Genomic DNA, 18149 nt, shown 5'->3' on the forward strand with positions numbered 1-18149 from the left:
CAATTCATATTTTTGTCTTCATTTTCTGTCATCTGTTTTCTGTCTCTCATGAGTTACAAATCAAATTTGTTTGGATTCCAGTTTTATCTTTCACTGAAAATGTAAGTTGGGTAAATGATGCCTGAGTAGACCAAGCGGATCAAAATAACTCTTTTTAAAAAGCTCTCTTGGTCCTCACATATTGATATTTTTGGCTTCACTGGATTAAAATCTCCCCTCTTTAGTTACTTGTTGCCATGGTGAATCGGGGTCTTAAAGCTCACACTGACACTTGATCCCTTCTGCCTGACTTGATTGCATTGTTTTTGCTGTTCTTACAGTAAGTGTTTATAAGATGTGTATTTATAGGTGCTTTGATTTACTGCGTAAAAGTGTTTGTTAATCAGACTACATTCATGTTACTGTCAAGTTGCAGATGAGGAGACACAATGTTAAACTTTTATTTAGATGTACAGGTATAGACACAGAGTAGTAGTTGTGAAAGGTAAGAGACACAACGGGACCACGGTTCTCTTGGTTTCAGCATGCTTTATTTACACACGCACACAACACCCTCAATACAGGACCCGGTACAACTTCTAAGCTGGCGAGGCGTGATTGCAGATGCTGCACAGGTGCGTCCATCTCACCTGCAGTGGCTTTGCAAGCCACGCCCCGCCACAGTAGTATAACAAACATCTGAGCATCTGAAGTATAACATACCTGAGCTGAAACATCAAACATAATCTTTAAAATAAACACAAAAGGCACACACACAGTATAAACTTGATGTATAGTTTTGATAGGCACATTAATATTCTAAGAGAACAAAAAGCATGTACTATATACATAATATTTATCAATAAAATCATGATTGTTCATTACTGTCATATCAGTGGTGGGATGTGGCAATAATAAAGTACTGCTTTTTTTTTTTAGAACACTTTATTTACACATTTCACCAAAGTATATTAAAGATAAGACAAATTATTTATCACAGATTTGATAAATTGTTAAACTTAGTATTTCAAGACGCCTCATATTGGTGCTTATAAAACAAAGAAATCAGTGATGGTAATGTAATAATTACATAAGTAATTCAATGCAGAGAAAAGCAAAACAGAACTAATAATTATTTTCAACTTATTGAACTTGAATCATGATGCCACCAAAGGTGTAGGGGTTAACATATTAACCTAGTAAGCAAAAGGTTGCTGGTTCAGTTCCAGCTGAAAACACAAATCCATTTGGGGTTGTGTCAGGAAAGGCATCCAGAGTAAAACTGAAAAAAATCAAACACGCAGAACTAACTGGTGTAGCAAAGGTGTGGTCAGAATTAGCATTAAAACTGAGTGATGGTAATACACACTGAGACCCACACCGTCTTAACTAAAGTAATGTATCATGATTGTGTAAAAAAAAGGCCAATATTTAAATTTGTTTTAATGTATGATTCTGTGTTTTATCTTTATTTGTTGATTAATTAATCAATTTGATTATTATTATTATTATTATTATTTATTTATTTATTTTGTTTTTTATTCTGTTCTTAATTTTAAGCACTTTGATCAGCACTTGGTGTTTTAAAGCACTTTATAAATAAAGTCAGCTTGGCTAAAAAAAATATTTTTTCCCACTGAAAAATATTAATTACATCTCTTTTTTTTCTCTATGAAATAAAAGTAAATATTTCATTTATTTGTGTTGCTTAGGGTCTTGTGCATGTTTCAGTAACAAGTTGAGTCATGGCTAGAATTTTTTTTTTTAAATGTCCACTTTCAGGAGTTCAGTGATGCAGAATCATCGTGAAGTGAAGCTAGTCCATCTGTTCAACTGTTTCCTGTTCACACAAAAATGTATTTATTGACAAGGAGTGAATGAAAAATTCAAAATGCATCAGCAAATGCAATCAGTGTTAAAAATGAAAGATTTCTTTAAAAGCATTCAGTACAACAGAAAGATGACTGTATGTGGTACATGTGTACAGATGTGTACAGAGACATCAGTTACCAAGAAACAGCAACTTGAGTGGTGTGCACTGTCATTAAAATGTCTAGTTCAATTAAAATAACCAAAAGGCCTGTATTATTACACCTAAATCTTTGCCCACGGTTGTTATATTCAGCATGTGTGTTGTTTCCTCTCAGGATGTTGTTTCATTTAAATAAGGGCATTTAAAAAAAAGTAATTTGGAAACAGTCAACTGGAGGAAAAGAAACATCATGTGTAATACAAGGGTGATGGCAGATTTATACCTAAAGTCTACAAGTGGTGAGTCAGACCAGTTGAACATAAATGTTTTCAATAACTCAAAATGTAAGATGCAAATGCATGAATGAGTAAAAACATACAGTACCTACACTTACTTCGATCAGTTGTGTTGAGCTGTTTATACTCCCTGTAGGAGAATCATTTGAAGAAACTAATGACTCAGAATCTAAGGAGGAAAAATACAAAATGTTAAAAATGTTCAAATAAAGGAAAAAAATATGACCTGTTGATGTTGATGATAGTGTTAATACAGACAAACAGCATGAATACAGACAGGAAGAGAATCACGGTTTTTCTCGGCTGCTTTGACTTTATTCTTGAATATTTTCCAAGGAAATCGTGAAATCCTTTGAAACAAGAGCACTTATCATTCTTTTGTCAAATGTTTCTATCACTTGAGTAGTTTAACTTAAAAATATGTCAGCACTGTTTCATTGTGTAGGTCAGAACAATCTTAATGCCAAAATCTGCAATTAGTGAACATGGAGGAGCTGCTAAGGTAAAAGGTTGATCGGGACAATAACCTGGTCATGGAAGAACAAGAAGAGTATGGATTGTGGTGGTGAAAAATGGCAAAGACAGCAGAATTAAATGAAGATCCTGAATAGTTCAAGGGAGGACCAAATGGATTACAGTAACAGGATGTGGAGTGATTCTCAGAACTAGTTTGTTATTGTCGCGTACTGCTGAACAGTGATGTAAAAAAGTGTTTTCCCCCCTTCCTGATTTCCTATTTTTTTGCTTCTTTGTCACTCTTGTCACCCAAACCTACATGGTGATTGCCCCCTAAACCTAATAACTGGTTGGGCCACGCTTAGCATCAACAACTGCAATCAAGCATTTGCTGGCTTGATTGGCAATGAGTCTTTTACTGTGCTGTGGAAGAATTTTAGCCCACTTATCTTTGCAGAATTCTTGTAATTCAGCCACACTGGAGGGCTTTCAAGCATAAACCGCATTTTTAAGGTCATGCCACAGCATTTCAATCGGATTCAGGTCTGGACTTTGATTAGGCCACTCGAAGGTCTTCATTTTGTCTTTCTTTAACCATTCAGAGGTGGATTCACATCCACTAAAACCCATTCTTATGTGAACATGTCATGGTTCTTCAATGACCGCCCTAGAGCGCTATACAATCCATGTTCCTGTGGTTCACCTGACTTCCACCCACGCACATGCACCTGCGACTAATCATTGGATGATGATGCTCAACTGGATTTAAGGCCTCGTTGGAGTGCTGTTCCTCGCTGGAGTGTTATATTTACCTTTGTTAGTAGTAGTACTTGTGTATTCTCCCGTGTTTCCTTGTGCCTTACTGAAGTCTCTCTTCATCTCCCCATTTAGACCTCCCTGGACCTGCGCCTGTTTTCCCTTGACAAGACCTGGAAGAGTGTGAGTGAGTGTGGTCACAATGTTGGACTAGACAGTGTGAAAGGAAGAAGTGAACATGTGTTCCCCCCCCACACCAGCCCCGGACTCTCCCTTGGAACCCCTTTTCCCTTGTCAGTGTATATATACAGTGGGGCAAAAAAGTATTTAGTCAGCCACCGATTGTGCAAGTTCCCCCACTTAAAATGATGACAGAGGTCAGTAATTTGCACCAGAGGTACACTTCAACTGTGAGAGACAGAATGTGAAAAAAAATCCATGAATCCACATGGTAGGATTTGTAAAGAATTTATTCGTAAATCAGGGTGGAAAATAAGTATTTGGTCAATAACAAAAATACAACTCAATACTTTGTAACATAACCTTTGTTGGCAATAACAGAGGTCAAACGTTTACTATAGGTCTTTACCAGGTTTGCACACACAGTAGCTGGTATTTTGGCCCATTCCTCCATGCAGATCTTCTCGAGAGCAGTGATGTTTTGGGGCTGTCGCCGAGCAACACGGACTTTCAACTCCCGCCACAGATTTTCTATGGGGTTGAGGTCTGGAGACTGGCTAGGCCACTCCAGGACTTTCAAATGCTTCTTACGGAGCCACTCCTTTGTTGCCCGGGCGGTGTGTTTAGGATCATTGTCATGTTGGAAGACCCAGCCTTGTTTCATCTTCAAAGTTCTCACTGATGGAAGGAGGTTTTGGCTCAAAATCTCACGATACATGGCCCCATTCATTCTGTCCTTAACACGGATCAGTCGTCCTGTCCCCTTGGCAGAAAAACAGCCCCATAGCATGATGTTTCCACCCCCATGCTTCACAGTAGGTATGGTGTTCTTGGGATGCAACTCAGTATTCTTCTTCCTCCAAACACGACGAGTTGAGTTTATACCAAAAAGTTCTACTTTGGTTTCATCTGACCACATGACATTCTCCCAATCCTCTGCTGTATCATCCATGTGCTCTCTGGCAAACTTCAGACGGGCCTGGACATGCACTGGCTTCAGCAGCGGAACACGTCTGGCACTGCGGGATTTGATTCCCTGCCGTTGTAGTGTGTTACTGATGGTGACCTTTGTTACTTTGGTCCCAGCTCTCTGCAGGTCATTCACCAGGTCCCCCCGTGTGGTTCTGGGATCTTTGCTCACCGTTCTCATGATCATTTTGACCCCACGGGATGAGATCTTGCGTGGAGCCCCGGATCGAGGGAGATTATCAGTGGTCTTGTATGTCTTCCATTTTCTGATGATTGCTCCCACAGTTGATTTTTTCACACCAAGCTGCTTGCCTATTGTAGATTCACTCTTCCCAGTCTGGTGCAGGTCTACAATACTTTTCCTGGTGTCCTTCGAAAGCTCTTTGGTCTTGGCCATGGCGGAGTTTGGAGTCTGACTGTTTGAGGCTGTGGACAGGTGTCTTTTATACAGATGATGAGTTCAAACAGGTGCCATTCATACAGGTAACGAGTGGGGGACAGAAAAGCGTCTTACAGAAGACGTTACAGGTCTGTGAGAGCCAGAGATTTTCCATGTTTGAGGTGACCAAATACTTATTTTCCACCCTAATTTATGAATAAATTCTTTACAAATCCTACCATGTGGATTCATGGATTTTTTTTTCACATTCTGTCTCTCACAGTTGAAGTGTACCTCTGGTGCAAATTACTGACCTCTGTCATCATTTTAAGTGGGGGAACTTGCACAATCGGTGGCTGACTAAATACTTCTTTGCCCCACTGTATGTTGTAAATAAACCCCCCTTTCTGATGCACAGTTTGGAGTCCTGCTTTTGAGTCCAGCCTCAGCAGCCCTGACAGAACAGAAATCTGCTCAAAATGTCTACGTGGAAAATTTACTTACAAGGTTTAAAAGATTTAGCTGTAAAAAAATGTCAGTAGTCATAGCTGTAAATAAAAGAACACTGGCTCACTCAAACTGGTTTACAATCCTTTCTATTTTACTTTACCTTTTACTCTATTTATTGTTCCTGCTCTTACTATGATAACAATGCCATATTTTCATGACACTGGGGCTCTGAACAACATAGTTTTACTAGAACTTGAAGCTTTTTTTAATTTGCAAACTGGAAATACATTAAAAAAATACTAAAATCATGTTTGGACACTTTGATTGTCTTACCAGTTTTCTTTTTGTAAATAATAAATCCAATTATGGCAGCAATTATGGCAGGAAGAACAAGAGCAGCAGTGGCAATGGAGATGATCATGATGTTGGGCACTGTTACCAAGGCTAAAAACAAACAAACAAATGACAAATTAACAATTTGTTCAGAAGTGGCACACTAAATGACTGATTATTTATTTAAAGTGACAGATATTATGACATCATCATGTTGCCTATCAGTGTCAGTATTACTATTGTAAAAGCAAATGTCAGTACTGCAAATGCAAACCATGATATATATCTTATTCTAATAAAGCAAGCATGCTAAAATGTGATTATGCGATTATTGTGTATGTAATGTAGTGTTTTATTGTAGGGCCTTGACCTACAATAAAAAGTGCCTTGAAGCAACTGTTGTTGTGGCTTTGTCCTATATAAATAAAACTGTATTGAATTGTGATAACCTACTAATGTGGGTATACATGCAACTATGTAATAATTATATAAAGAGACAGTTTTCAGTTAAGCGGAGTAGATGAACTAAAATGATATTGTTTTAATCTGCTTGTAGGTTTGTTTCACCTGAAAAACACTGCAATCTGTATTCATTAACAGCTTACCGATCGTATAGCCAAAAATAAATAACCAAGGATTTTATGCATTAGAAATACATTGAATTTTAAAATACCCAAGTTCCAAAATCACTATCAGAATTGTCTAAACAGTGAAATTTAAAAAGAGGGTTTCTTAAGAATATTAACATTAACGAAAGAGAGAAGATTATTTTATTTTAAAATCACTAGAAAAAGTTATTCCTACAGTAGTTATTCTTCTTCATGTCCAAACAAATAACAGTACAAAACAATCAAAAATATTATAGACAATCTACAATATGAGTAAGCAAAATGTCTCTTACCTTCATCAGTGTTAAGTATTTTTTTGCCCAAGTTTGTTCTGATCAATGTTTTGTCCAGTTTGGTGACTCTGTCCTCGTTCACACCTGAGAGCTGAAACACACAGTCGTACCTCTGCCAGTCTTCAGGTCTGACTGATGAAAGATCCAGATCAGCACTCATCTGGAAGTTCTCATCATTGTTGGGGAGGATCTCTCCTTTCACCACACCCTCATGAAGCTCCGCTCCGTCTTTCCTCCAAACCAATTCAGCTCTGTCAGGATAGAAACCTGTAGCATGGCAGGTGACTGGCGAGGAGGGAGTCTTCTGGAGGAGAGACACTGAGGGAAGAACTAAGAAGAGAAGAGAAAGATAGATGTTATCTTACTATTTAGTGCATACTAAAGTAATTCCTGTGTGATGTAATGTAATTTTAATGCCTTAGTTAAGCCTTTTAAGAGTTTTAGCATATGTAATGATAAAGAAATGTAGGTGGGGAGAGACTGGTTGGAAAGCTGAGAGTGTGGGTGGTGGATAAACTGGGCCAGACAAAATTGGGGCAAAAGGAAAATATGATAAAAACAAATGCAATTAATATGTAAGAGGGACAGAGAAATCAGGAGAAAGGTAGAAGGAGGCAAATGTGAATGTGTGAATGGAAATGAGAGAAAGAGCAAATTTAACTCAATCGAGGCACAGTGATGGTTTTTTTGAGTTTTTTTTTTTATTTGAAATGCTTTTATGTGATGTTTAACGGTCAGAAATAGGAAAATATGAAGATTGTTCTGTCCACAAAACAGCATGTTGTATGATTTCACCTGTTTTCATCAGAGAGCTCCTCCCATAGTTCACATACTTCTTCAGCCACTCAGGACAAATCTGGGTGAAGTAATTCTTTTGCTGAGCCATCCAACCCCTGACATGATCCCACTTGTGTTTGGTGATGACAGCCTGAGGTTTTGGAGCGATCAACATCCCTGTTTCCAGGTCAAGTGCTACAAAGTCTTCTCCATCATAGCCATACTGATCATAACCTTTAACCTCTCCAGTGTCATCATCCCATTCACAGCCATACATTCTTTGAACAATGTGAACACCTGACAGAAAAAAAGACTTTACATTAAGAACAGTTGCAGCACACAGAATACATTAAGAATTGACAACATCTTTACAACAAAACACTGATCCTTGGTCATTTATTAATAGAGGATTTTAACATGTGTTGTTTTTGGCTCAATGGAAGCCACTTACAGATAATCATCACCTGAACGGTGTGAGCATCTTAGGGAGGTAGACACATACTCTCTTTATCAAAGAAAAACAGCCTCCAGAGAGACCAACACACAGATGGAGTCTTAGTGTGTTTGTCTGTGAGATCAAGGACAAACACACTGCAGCTAATGCTTCGTGTCATTACTGATTTTGTAACACTTTGATTAATCAGTTAAATTTTTGTGCTTTGAAATCTAAAAAAAAAAAAAGAAGAAAAGAAAATGTCTTTCTCTTCAAGACCAAAATAGTAGTTGGAATAAAACCACTGAACAGTGCAGTAATCTCAACAACATATGATTTGATGGTTTTCTTTGACACACATGACAGTGAGGCGAATCTTTTTGGGTTTTTGGACTGTTGGTCAGACAAAACAAGAAAAATAAAGAAATCATTTTGATCTGTGGTTGTTCATGTTTACACTGATTAGAGTTTCTTCTCATATAATGACACCTAATGGCTGGTCTAAAGAAATAAGACCTTACTGACCAAAAATCTGATATGTTTTATTGTCATTGGTTATTATACATTTGTTATATTTATTTCGTAAGCAATAACTCAGACCTTGAATTTGACTCCATCCCAGGACACTTTGGTGTTTTTTAGGGCAGTGACCAAATCAGATAATTCCTCTAAAAAATATTAAAACATTCACATTAATTATATTATTGGATGTGTAGTACAGAGGTCTATGAGCATCTGTGAGGAGGAACCTGAGCGCCGCCAATGCTGTGGCGAGAGCAGACAGTCTACAGGTGAGGACGACACAAGGTCATTCCTGCTTTTATAACATCACTGCTCTTAGACCCATGAGAAACACCTCAGTGCATCATCACAGGTATTTTCTTTATATGATCACATCTGAGCCCACAGGCTCAGATGTGATCATATTGTTATGTCTGTACTGTGGATGATTTTGGAGATTAACTGCAGTATTTCTGATTAGTTTGTCTTGTTTATTTTGTACGAGGGAAAGTTGATTAAAGTTTTTTACTTGAGGATTTAGTCGCTGTGAGTTTTGTGGGTTAAAGTGAGGAAACGTGTCGAGTTAAAGAGGACGTGAAACAGCACATTTTACAGCTTTGACACAAAATTAAGAGCGTTGTGATTTATTCTGAGAGAAATGTTGGATTCAAAGTGATTCTTGTTTATAGTCATTTTCCTGCTCGCTGATTTGTGGTCGTTACAGCACTCATTACGTCACCAGGTCGGCTGGTTGGGCGGCGCTCCCAGGAGAGGTGAGCTCATCAGAAACTATAAAATGGCGGAAGAGGTGAGCTCATTAAAAACTATAAAATGGTGGAAGAGGTGAGCTCATTAAAAACTATAAAATGGTGGAAGAGGTGAGCTCATTAAAAACTATAAAATGGTGGAAGAGGTGAGCTCATCAAAAACTATAAAATGGTGGAAGAGGTGAGCTCATTAAAAACTATAAAATGGCGGAAGAGATGAGCTCATCAAAAACTATAAAATGGCGGAAGAGACGAGCTCATCAAAAACTATAAAATGGCGGAAGATGAAGCCGACAGCTGTTTTGATGCCCCGCCCACACACCTTACAGCTCACGCTTTGGAGCCAGTGAGGAGGAGAGAGAGTGACCACAGGAAACAGCTGAGAGGATCAACAGGTGGAGCGAGCAGGTGAGGAGAGGGCGAGCGACACCACCTGTCGCGTGCGTGAACGCTGCAGGGAGACGGCGAGCGAGTCGAGCTGCTGTCAGGAAGCTGCTGTGGATCCAGCAGGTGCTGACGGTCTGACATCTGAACGTCACAAAGTCGTCTCTAACCTGTCGTCTCCTTTTCTTTATGAAGTCTGAAGGTTAGAAAACGAGCAGCTGCACCACCACGACTCAGAGGTGAACTACACCGACTCAACCTGACAAAGATCATTTACTGATCAACTGTTAGCGTCCAGTTTGTTTCTGCTCTTATCGTAGCTACAGAACAACGATGATGCTGGACTCAGTTATGCTGGACTCAAAGCCTTTGATACACGGAGCATCGTTTCATCTTTCAATCTTTAAACTAATTTAGTTTCAGTAATTATTTCTCTACATCAGTCAAAACTCTACACAAACAGTAGCAGCTGTAATAAACTGATGGCTGCTACATCCACAGATTTAACCTGCACGGAGGAAGAAGACGAGGCGGCTCCGCCTCTCTGCACCTCTTCCTGTTAGTGTTTTATCAGACGAGTAAAATCAGGTGATGTAAAAGGATCTGCGTCACTGGCAGAGAGTTAATCGCAGCACAGCTGACGACACCGCTCTGATTTAGACAAATGAAGGTCAAGTCTGAGCTGCTGCAGTGAACAGTTTCTCCAAAGCTTCCAGATTTTACCTGAATATTAATAAACGTGAACTCATCACAGACGCTCCAAATCTGACCTTTGTAATATCTCCATGAAACAACAGCTTCCATATTTAAGGATGTGAATCACTGAGGAACAAAAGAATGAATCTAAGTCTGATCCCTCCTACAAAAAGAGTTAAAAACAAATTCAGCTCTCTCACTGAGAGGAAGAGTTTTGACTAAAGCAGGAATCTCTGGTGTCCCTGAGGCAGCGCTGGCTCGACGCCTCCATAATAAACCATCAAAGACGCTGACAGGCTGCTCTTCAGCTTCATGTGGACAAACAGGAGACGTCACATTAGAAAAACAGCTCGTATGAACTCGATGTAAACGGCTGAATGTTTCAGATTTCCACACTTTAAACGGCACATTTAAGATAAACTGGCTCAAACAGCTGATCAGAAGCCCCGCCTCCATCCTGAGCGCTACACCTGTTCGTTTCCTCTCCGAGTCGCTGCATCGAGTTTTTCTCGTGTGTAACTTTGTGGATAAAATCCCCGCGAACACGTCGGCCTCTCATCGCCGGGCTTCCTCGTCACAGACTCTCGTCTACAAACACAGTTTGAGCCTCACACTTATTTTATGTGGAACAACAAGGATGTTTGTCCAAGAGGAAATCTGTTTTTCTGGATATTGGTTTGATAATATGATGATGTTGGTAAATCAGCTGTTCCACACAGACGCCGAGCTGCTCTCTGTGAAGAACTCCAGTTAAACATCATCTGTGGCTCCAGGAGATGATGTCACAGCGTATTTAAATATCAGCAACAGTTCAGACTCAACATCTGTCCTGTTCTCTCTGTGACACACTCCCACTGGGAAAACAGGTTTTTTTCTGGTGGCTCTAAAAATAAAAACAAATCTATTGGATCTTTATTCCAGAGAAACACGAGCACGTCACCAGATGCAGTTTGTGTTTGGAGCCGTTTGGTGGATGAAACCTGCAGCGACCTGATAAGCATCTGATTACCAACAAAGTTCAAGAAGTTTCTTTAAACTCGTTCATAGACTTGATGTGAAAACGAGCTCGAAGCTGGACTGAAAGCAGACGCTGATGTGAGCTGGAGTTTCTGGAAGAGTCGCCCAGAAGCTGTCGCACGTTTTGCTTTTTGCACTTTTGTTCAGAACTTTTGGTCGAATCTGTGAAGCTTCTGTTGCAGAAAATCTTCTAAAGGTTTTGATTTATTTTGGAAAGATGTTTTATTTGCTCTGAAAACTGAGCGTGAACAAACTAACAGCACCAGCAGAGATATAATGGACCTCGTTGTTTTATGGGCAAAGTTTCACGTCCATCACAGCGAGGATACTGGGATCACAGCGAGGATACTGGGATCACAGCGAGTACACTGGGATCACAGCGAGGATACTGGGATCACAGCGAGGATACTGGGAGACGTCCCTCCTTTCTTGTGTTTGCTGTGAATTCAGGCCGAACGTTCGATCAGTTAAAGACTCGAAGGATCCTGAAGCTGTTCAAACTCTGCTGTTTGTGACAGATAAACAGATTCAACAGAATCTGTTTGATTGTTTCTTTCTCAGCGTTTCTTCATTTAAATAAATGTTTTTAGACGTTTAATAACTGACATCAAACATGTTTGTTTCCCTGTTTTGTGTTTATTCATTTTCAAAAATAATTTTGTTTTGCACTAAAAACAAGAAGCTGCTGTGGATCAGCTGCTCGGGGTCTTCCTGTGTGACCGCCTGTTATCAGCTGCTTCGCTGTGAGAGGGGCGTGTCGGAGGAGCGACCAATGGGCAGCGGGCGCTCTGACGTCTGCTGACGACAGCTTAACGTCGGCGTCTGAAAGCGGACAGAGCGACGTTTGAAACGTGAATCAAACCGCACGGTTTAAGACGAGCCGCTGATTTTAAGCTGAGCTCCACGTCCACGGCTGCTGCTCCACTGATGACCGTTCAAACCGCGCCTGCTGCTGATTGGCTGATAAGACGTGAGGTCACAGCCAGGAATATATTCAGAGTCAGGAAGCAGACTTTGTTTCACTGACGGCGTCTTCGGCTCGTTGGTGACGAGAGTTTAGACTCGGGTTACGTCACAGCTGATGACGAGCGCGTCTGTGCTCGCTCTGCTCAGGTGAGCCACACAGACAGGTGTCAGGCTCCTCCCCCTCTTATGTCCCCCCGTCTCTCTATCCCTGTCGCGCATGTCTGCGATCACTTCCTGTTGGAAGTTTCTAGAAATAAACTAAGAGTGTAAGTGAAGCCTTTGACGCCATGTTTGTTCACATTCACGCTCCGTCCTCGTGGCCCTCGAGCCGGTGTGGTTCTCCTCGTGTTATAATAACAGTAAGCGGGAAACCGTTATTGTTCGGCACAAATAAAAGACATGAATGTGTTTCGCTCTCGCTGCGCGTGCCGCGTCCTATGTGAGAGAGCTTAAACGCCACAGAGCATCATCAGCTATTTTTTCCACATGAACATGGAGAGTTACATCTAGGCCAAATTTCACCGCTTTTCCAGCCAGTCTGGTTAAGAAATTGTGTAAAAATCAGTTTATTAGATCAGGATGCTGAAAAAAAAGGGAAAAAAAGATGGCTTTCTTCGGTCACTGATGGCCGCTTTGTAGGTCACTCGGTTGTGCAACGTTTACGAGCAGCGGAAAAAAGCGTTCTTGGCCTGAGCTCGCTGTTCTCAGCGCTCTGTGAGAGCTGAGAGCGTTTGCAGGGCCCCCCGGTGGTTTATCCTTTACTTAATTCAAACTCCAATCAAAGAAGAAGTGCAGACACCAAATCATCTCAGATTCACTTTGATCCAAAGTGACTGCCTTAAGTTCACTTTCTTTTATCTTTCTTTGGCACAATCTTTACTTGAATACAAATCCCAGTATGCATTTCTGATGATTTTTCAACCTAACACATCAAACAAAAGACAGAATTTTCTTTCTGAAACAAGTGGGGACCTGCGAAAAGTTGATTCTGTTCATCTGGACGTCGCGTTTTCTGTGGGAGAAACGTTTCATCATCATCCAAGTGACTTCTTCAGTCTCAGCTGACTGCAGGTTTCTCCAATCTTATATCTTGACATCAGTACCATTCGGAGAGTTGGGGAACGGCCTCACAGCCCATTGTTAGTCAGTGGTGCTGGTGTCAATAGATAAAATAGACAAACTTATGTGATCACAATGCTCAAAGTGAAATTCAGTCTCCTCTTCTTCTTTGATTGGAGTTTAAACCACTGGGAGGCCCTGAAAACGCTCTCAGCTGTCACAGAGCTCAGTGAACGGCCAAGAACGCGTTTTTTCCGTCATTCATAAACGTTGCGCAGCCTCAAGTGGAGTTCAATGACTGAAAAAAAAATCAGTGGTTTTTATTCGCCGCTCGTAAGGACGTGTTCTGTCGGGGTTTTCGTTGAGTTTTACAGTGACCTGATTTAAAAACGCCGCCTTAAATAATCAACCTTCAGCCACTTTATGGGAAATTTAAGACATTTTAACGCTTTAATTTCCCCATTATATTTTCAGGCTGTTGTCTATTAGTAAAAAATTTAATAAATCTGGGACCAAAAATATTCAACATAAACTGAAAGTCAAACTTAATGTCATTTAAAAATTAGACAAAAATCAGTTTGAAATTTAAAAAAAAAATCTGATTTTCATGTCAGATCTCAGCTTGTGTCGTCTGTCTGTTAGTTTGTTTCTTATTTTTGGTCTAATTCTCACTAAACTCTTGTGCTATTAGGCCCCCTGAATGTCTGCTTAATTTCACAATGTTTGATGCATTTAGTTCAATATATTTAGTTATTAATGAGGATGTTTGCTGGTTTATAAAATCATCTCAGAAAACAGTGAATTTCCTCATAAATAACTTAAATATACGTGACAGTGATCTTCAGCACATTAAAGTGTTACTCTCACATGAATGTCCATTAAGATGATTCATAAAGAGGGCATGTTCACTGAGCTGTCTCTACTTTCACTTTTTTCCATTTTTATATTAAAGATAACATCAGTGTGTTTAATGGAATCTGAAAATATTATCTGAGGCAAATGTAAAAACTGTGACGTCCCAGCACATTTACCATCTACTCTGGATTATAGATTATGTGTCTGACATATTTCCTTTTTTATAATTTATTACAACGTGATTATTTGTGAGGGTCGTCTGAACTGAGACACGGAGCGACTTCCTGTGAGCTACAGGAACAGACAAACACACTAAGATGGATCCTGAGCAGCAAACTCAGATCCTGATCCTGGGTTTAAGTTTCCATCCTCTGAAACTCTGCAGCCTCCTATCGTTCTAACAGAATCGTCTAACTGTGAGAAACTACACACCAGACTGTCCTGAGGTCTTTCTAGAAGCTTCCACTGAAGGAGAGTTTCAGTCCAGGATTGTTTTTATTAAAAGTCAAATATTAGTTCACAATAATTGTAAAACAAATAAATCTCTGATTATTTAGATCCTGCAGGAGATTTTTTTCTGATTAATCAGTTCATTGAGAAATTGTAGCAAAAACAACCATCAAAGTTTCAGAGACAAAAAATCCTAAATATAAACAGAAAACTTCAAATAAAATTAATTTTTACTTTATTATTTGATTATTTTGATCAACTAATCAGTTAACTGACAGTTTATATCAGTTCATACAAACAAGATTATTAAGGCTGTTTGAATTAAATTAAAGCTTCACAGACTGTAGTTCTACATTCATTATGAATTATTATGTCAATAATTTTAATCTGTAATCTGAATGAAACATTTAATGTGTGCAAACCTGTTTACTACTGTAAACAAAACACACTGAAAACATTAACAGCAAATATCAGTAAAAATGAAACATGAACAAACCTCCAGTTTGGTTGAAGCGCTGCTTTACAGTCTCAATGTTGGCTTTGAACGTCTGCTGGGTGCCCACAGCAATCTGAGTCTGTCTCTCCCAGTACTGCTGATCTGTGTTCTTGGCAAACCAGTCCTGTTTGGGCCCAGCTTTCTCCGTGTCGCTGTCATAATGAACGACTTGAACATCATCAACCATCCCAACAACCACAAACTCTGGGAAGTTTGGGACTTGAGAGGATCCAGTGTAGAAATACTTCAGCGAGTGGGTCACTGTAAGAAACAGTTAATGTTGTGAGATCTCAGGAACACAGATTTATAAATCTGGTTATTTTTTAAATAACACAATAAGAAAAACTACAGCACATTAAGGACATCCTGTAATAATCCTGCTGTCCCTTCAATAAACACAAAATAGATTTATGAACAGATATTCAGTGTTTATTGTCATTTTCTGATCATCTTTTCTTCAAAACTGTAATTTTGTGTTTTGCAACAGATTCTAGTTTGAACCTGATTTACACAGAAAGCTTTAAAGTTTTAAAACTGGTGTTTATCCTTCAGCTTAGTTTAATTCAGTTTTCATGATTAATGATTTGAACTCATTATAACTTTAATTTGACTATATTTTTTATTTTCAGTGTTAAAGAAAGTGCACATTATTTTTAATCTGCTTTTCTTTTGTTAGCCGCTGTATGAACCGTAAAGTTTCTTCTTTCCTTTTTCTGAATCAAGCAGCAGGACTTCTAAAGTGAGTTGTTTTCTTTTTTGTTTCAGTTTTTTATATTATAAATTATATGAGTTCATTTCATTGTTTTGATGTGACTGTCCAGACTTTTTCTTTTCATAATTTCTGTAATGGGTTTCCCACGCTTCTTCTTTGTTTGTATTATTTTCATAGACTTTTGTCAATTAATGCACATTCAAAATTGTTACAGAAACTTTCCAATATGTTTGATCAATAATATTATTAATAAAAAACGAATGTTAAGTAAATATTATTGGGGGAATATTATCTTAAGCATTTTTGATTTTATCTTTCACTCTATAATCAGGTTTGCAGGAGAGCTTTCAGTTATCAAAAGTACATGGATTTGTTTGTTTTGTTACTGAACAACGCACATAGTAGTTTAAAACGCTTCTCATTAGCGCCCCCTGGTGGAGGAGCGAGAGTGTTGCAAAACCTTTCAGGGATTTCTCACCTGCAGCTTCTTATTGATCATTCAGCAGTCATACCAACATTAACTCTTGCTGGTAACTCCACGATATTATAAAGCAATAATGACTTAGTTTAGTTCATCTGAATTCTATTTAATTGTATTTATATGACGCCAAATCACAACAAAAGTCCCATCATTGAGCTGTTACTGAATCAATAACATCAGAAAAACAGTGAACTTAAATCCGGGCGTAATTCGTTACATCATGTGTGCGCATGTTCTTCAAACAGAAAGTATTCACATGCATAACGCTGGGAAATAATACTGAATACAGTCTAAAGCAGCAGTCTTTTACCTTTTAATGAATTACATCAAATGACACGTGGCTCTACATACACAGCGTATACTGAACAAATAATTAAATAATTAAACTCTTAAATTTTAACAGATACTTTGTGTTAAATACACTTTAGTGAACTTTAATAATCAGCTGTTGTGTGAAAATATTTTTAATTCCTCATGAAAATTAAAATGGTTCTCCGTTTTTAAAGAACAGTGTTGATTACTGTCACCAGATTATCAACGAGCCTCCTCACTCATCTTTTATTTGTTGGACTGTTTGGAAACACAGCAGAGTCACAACCTTTAAAAACGCGTCATGAACGATTTAAAGACGGAAATCATCAAATAGTTTGGACAGAAATCGCCTTGTTTTAATATTTGCCTTATTTATTTATTTATTTTTATTAGCTAAACGTAACTTTTAATCTAAACTTTAATGTTCATTATTAGGGATGTGAGAGAGAATCAGACGATTTAATTACATGTATAAAATGATCGATTGTTTCTTAACATTGAAATTATCTACAAGGATCTATCATAACTAAATGTTTAGCGTACAGGAAGTCTCTGGGGAACAACACATCTGTCCGTTTGTATTTCAAATTACATAAATCTGACATAAAAAACACAGAAACATTCAAATCAAACTGACCTGCCGCTGCTCCCTGAATTCCGAGGAGAAGAAAGAAGATGGAAGCCTTCATTGTGACCATAAACATCCAAACCTTTAACAGACTTTATGTGTTCGCTTGTCTAGAAAAGGTGGCTCTGTGCTTCCAGCTCAAGTATCAAAGCTAAAATAGGAGAAAACGAGGAGAACCAGCAGGTACGTCACCACTGGGCTCCATCTGAGCCAATAGGAATTTACTCTGACAGTAAACGTCACTTAAATCTGGGGTAAACGCAGCCTTTAGGGTTATCAACGAAAGTGAAAGTAAAACATCTTCATATGAACCATGAACGATGAAGGGAAGGGTTAAAGTTAGTTTCATCTGGTCATTATTATTTTTGATGTTATGACAGGCGTAGTTTGTGTTATGCTGGGTAGACATTGTATAATCTATTATTATTATTATTATTATTATTGTTGTTATTATTGTTGTTGTTGTTGTTATTATAAATCTGGGTTCACTGTTTAGCTATTTGGTACAGATTGCCCCTGGAGTCTGTGAGGTTACGGTGTCTTTAAAGGTGAAGAATGAAGATGAAGAATGACTGATGAAGAGTACATATCAAATATGATTTCACCGAGTTGTGGTGTGGGGCTCCCTCCAGTGGATAAAACAGTATAACAGTCAGCTTGTCTTCTTTTTTTTTAACAATTTTTTTTTTAACATATCACCATTAAATAATGTTTACTTCACAAGTTACTTATAAACGTGTTTGTTTCCTGACATTAGTTTTGTTTTGGGCAGCAAATATTAATTTCAGTGAGCCCCCTCCCCCCTCCTCATTTCATGATTTGGGTTGGTCCAGGTGTGCGTTCCTAGCTGACGTTAGGGGATGTTAAGAGTCAAGTCTGGGTTTCAAAAAACAAACAGGGACAGATGGTAATTAAACTCACAGCACAGTCCAAATGAAAGAAGC

At 38.7% G+C, this 18149-nt stretch overlaps 1 protein-coding gene across 3 annotated transcripts; it reads right to left on the bottom strand.

The window, feature by feature from the left end:
- Window positions 1-497: 497 nt before the first annotated feature.
- On the bottom strand, window positions 498-17366 carry LOC146643224 (class I histocompatibility antigen, F10 alpha chain-like). Of its 3 annotated transcripts, none has more exons than XM_085396620.1 (8): window positions 17215-17366; window positions 15073-15333; window positions 7467-7745; window positions 6672-7001; window positions 5771-5881; window positions 3516-3632; window positions 2340-2416; window positions 498-1819 (listed from the first exon to the last, which is right to left on the bottom strand). In XM_085396620.1, exons 1-8 carry the CDS (start codon window positions 17279-17281, stop codon window positions 1796-1798), a joined length of 1266 nt encoding a protein of 421 aa, XP_085252746.1. In that variant the 5' UTR covers window positions 17282-17366; the 3' UTR covers window positions 498-1795. The 3 variants fall into 3 exon arrangements, with proteins under 3 accessions (XP_085252746.1, XP_085252748.1, XP_085252747.1); XM_085396622.1 differs by having other exon boundaries at window positions 2336-2416; XM_085396621.1 differs by having other exon boundaries at window positions 499-1819; window positions 2346-2416.
- Window positions 17367-18149: the final 783 nt, after the last annotated feature.

This window comes from Rhamphochromis longiceps, linkage group LG22 (assembly GCF_057381845.1).
Source record: "Rhamphochromis longiceps isolate RC_006_pf linkage group LG22, R_longiceps_female_GT1.1, whole genome shotgun sequence".
Lineage (NCBI taxonomy): Eukaryota > Metazoa > Chordata > Actinopteri > Cichliformes > Cichlidae > Rhamphochromis > Rhamphochromis longiceps.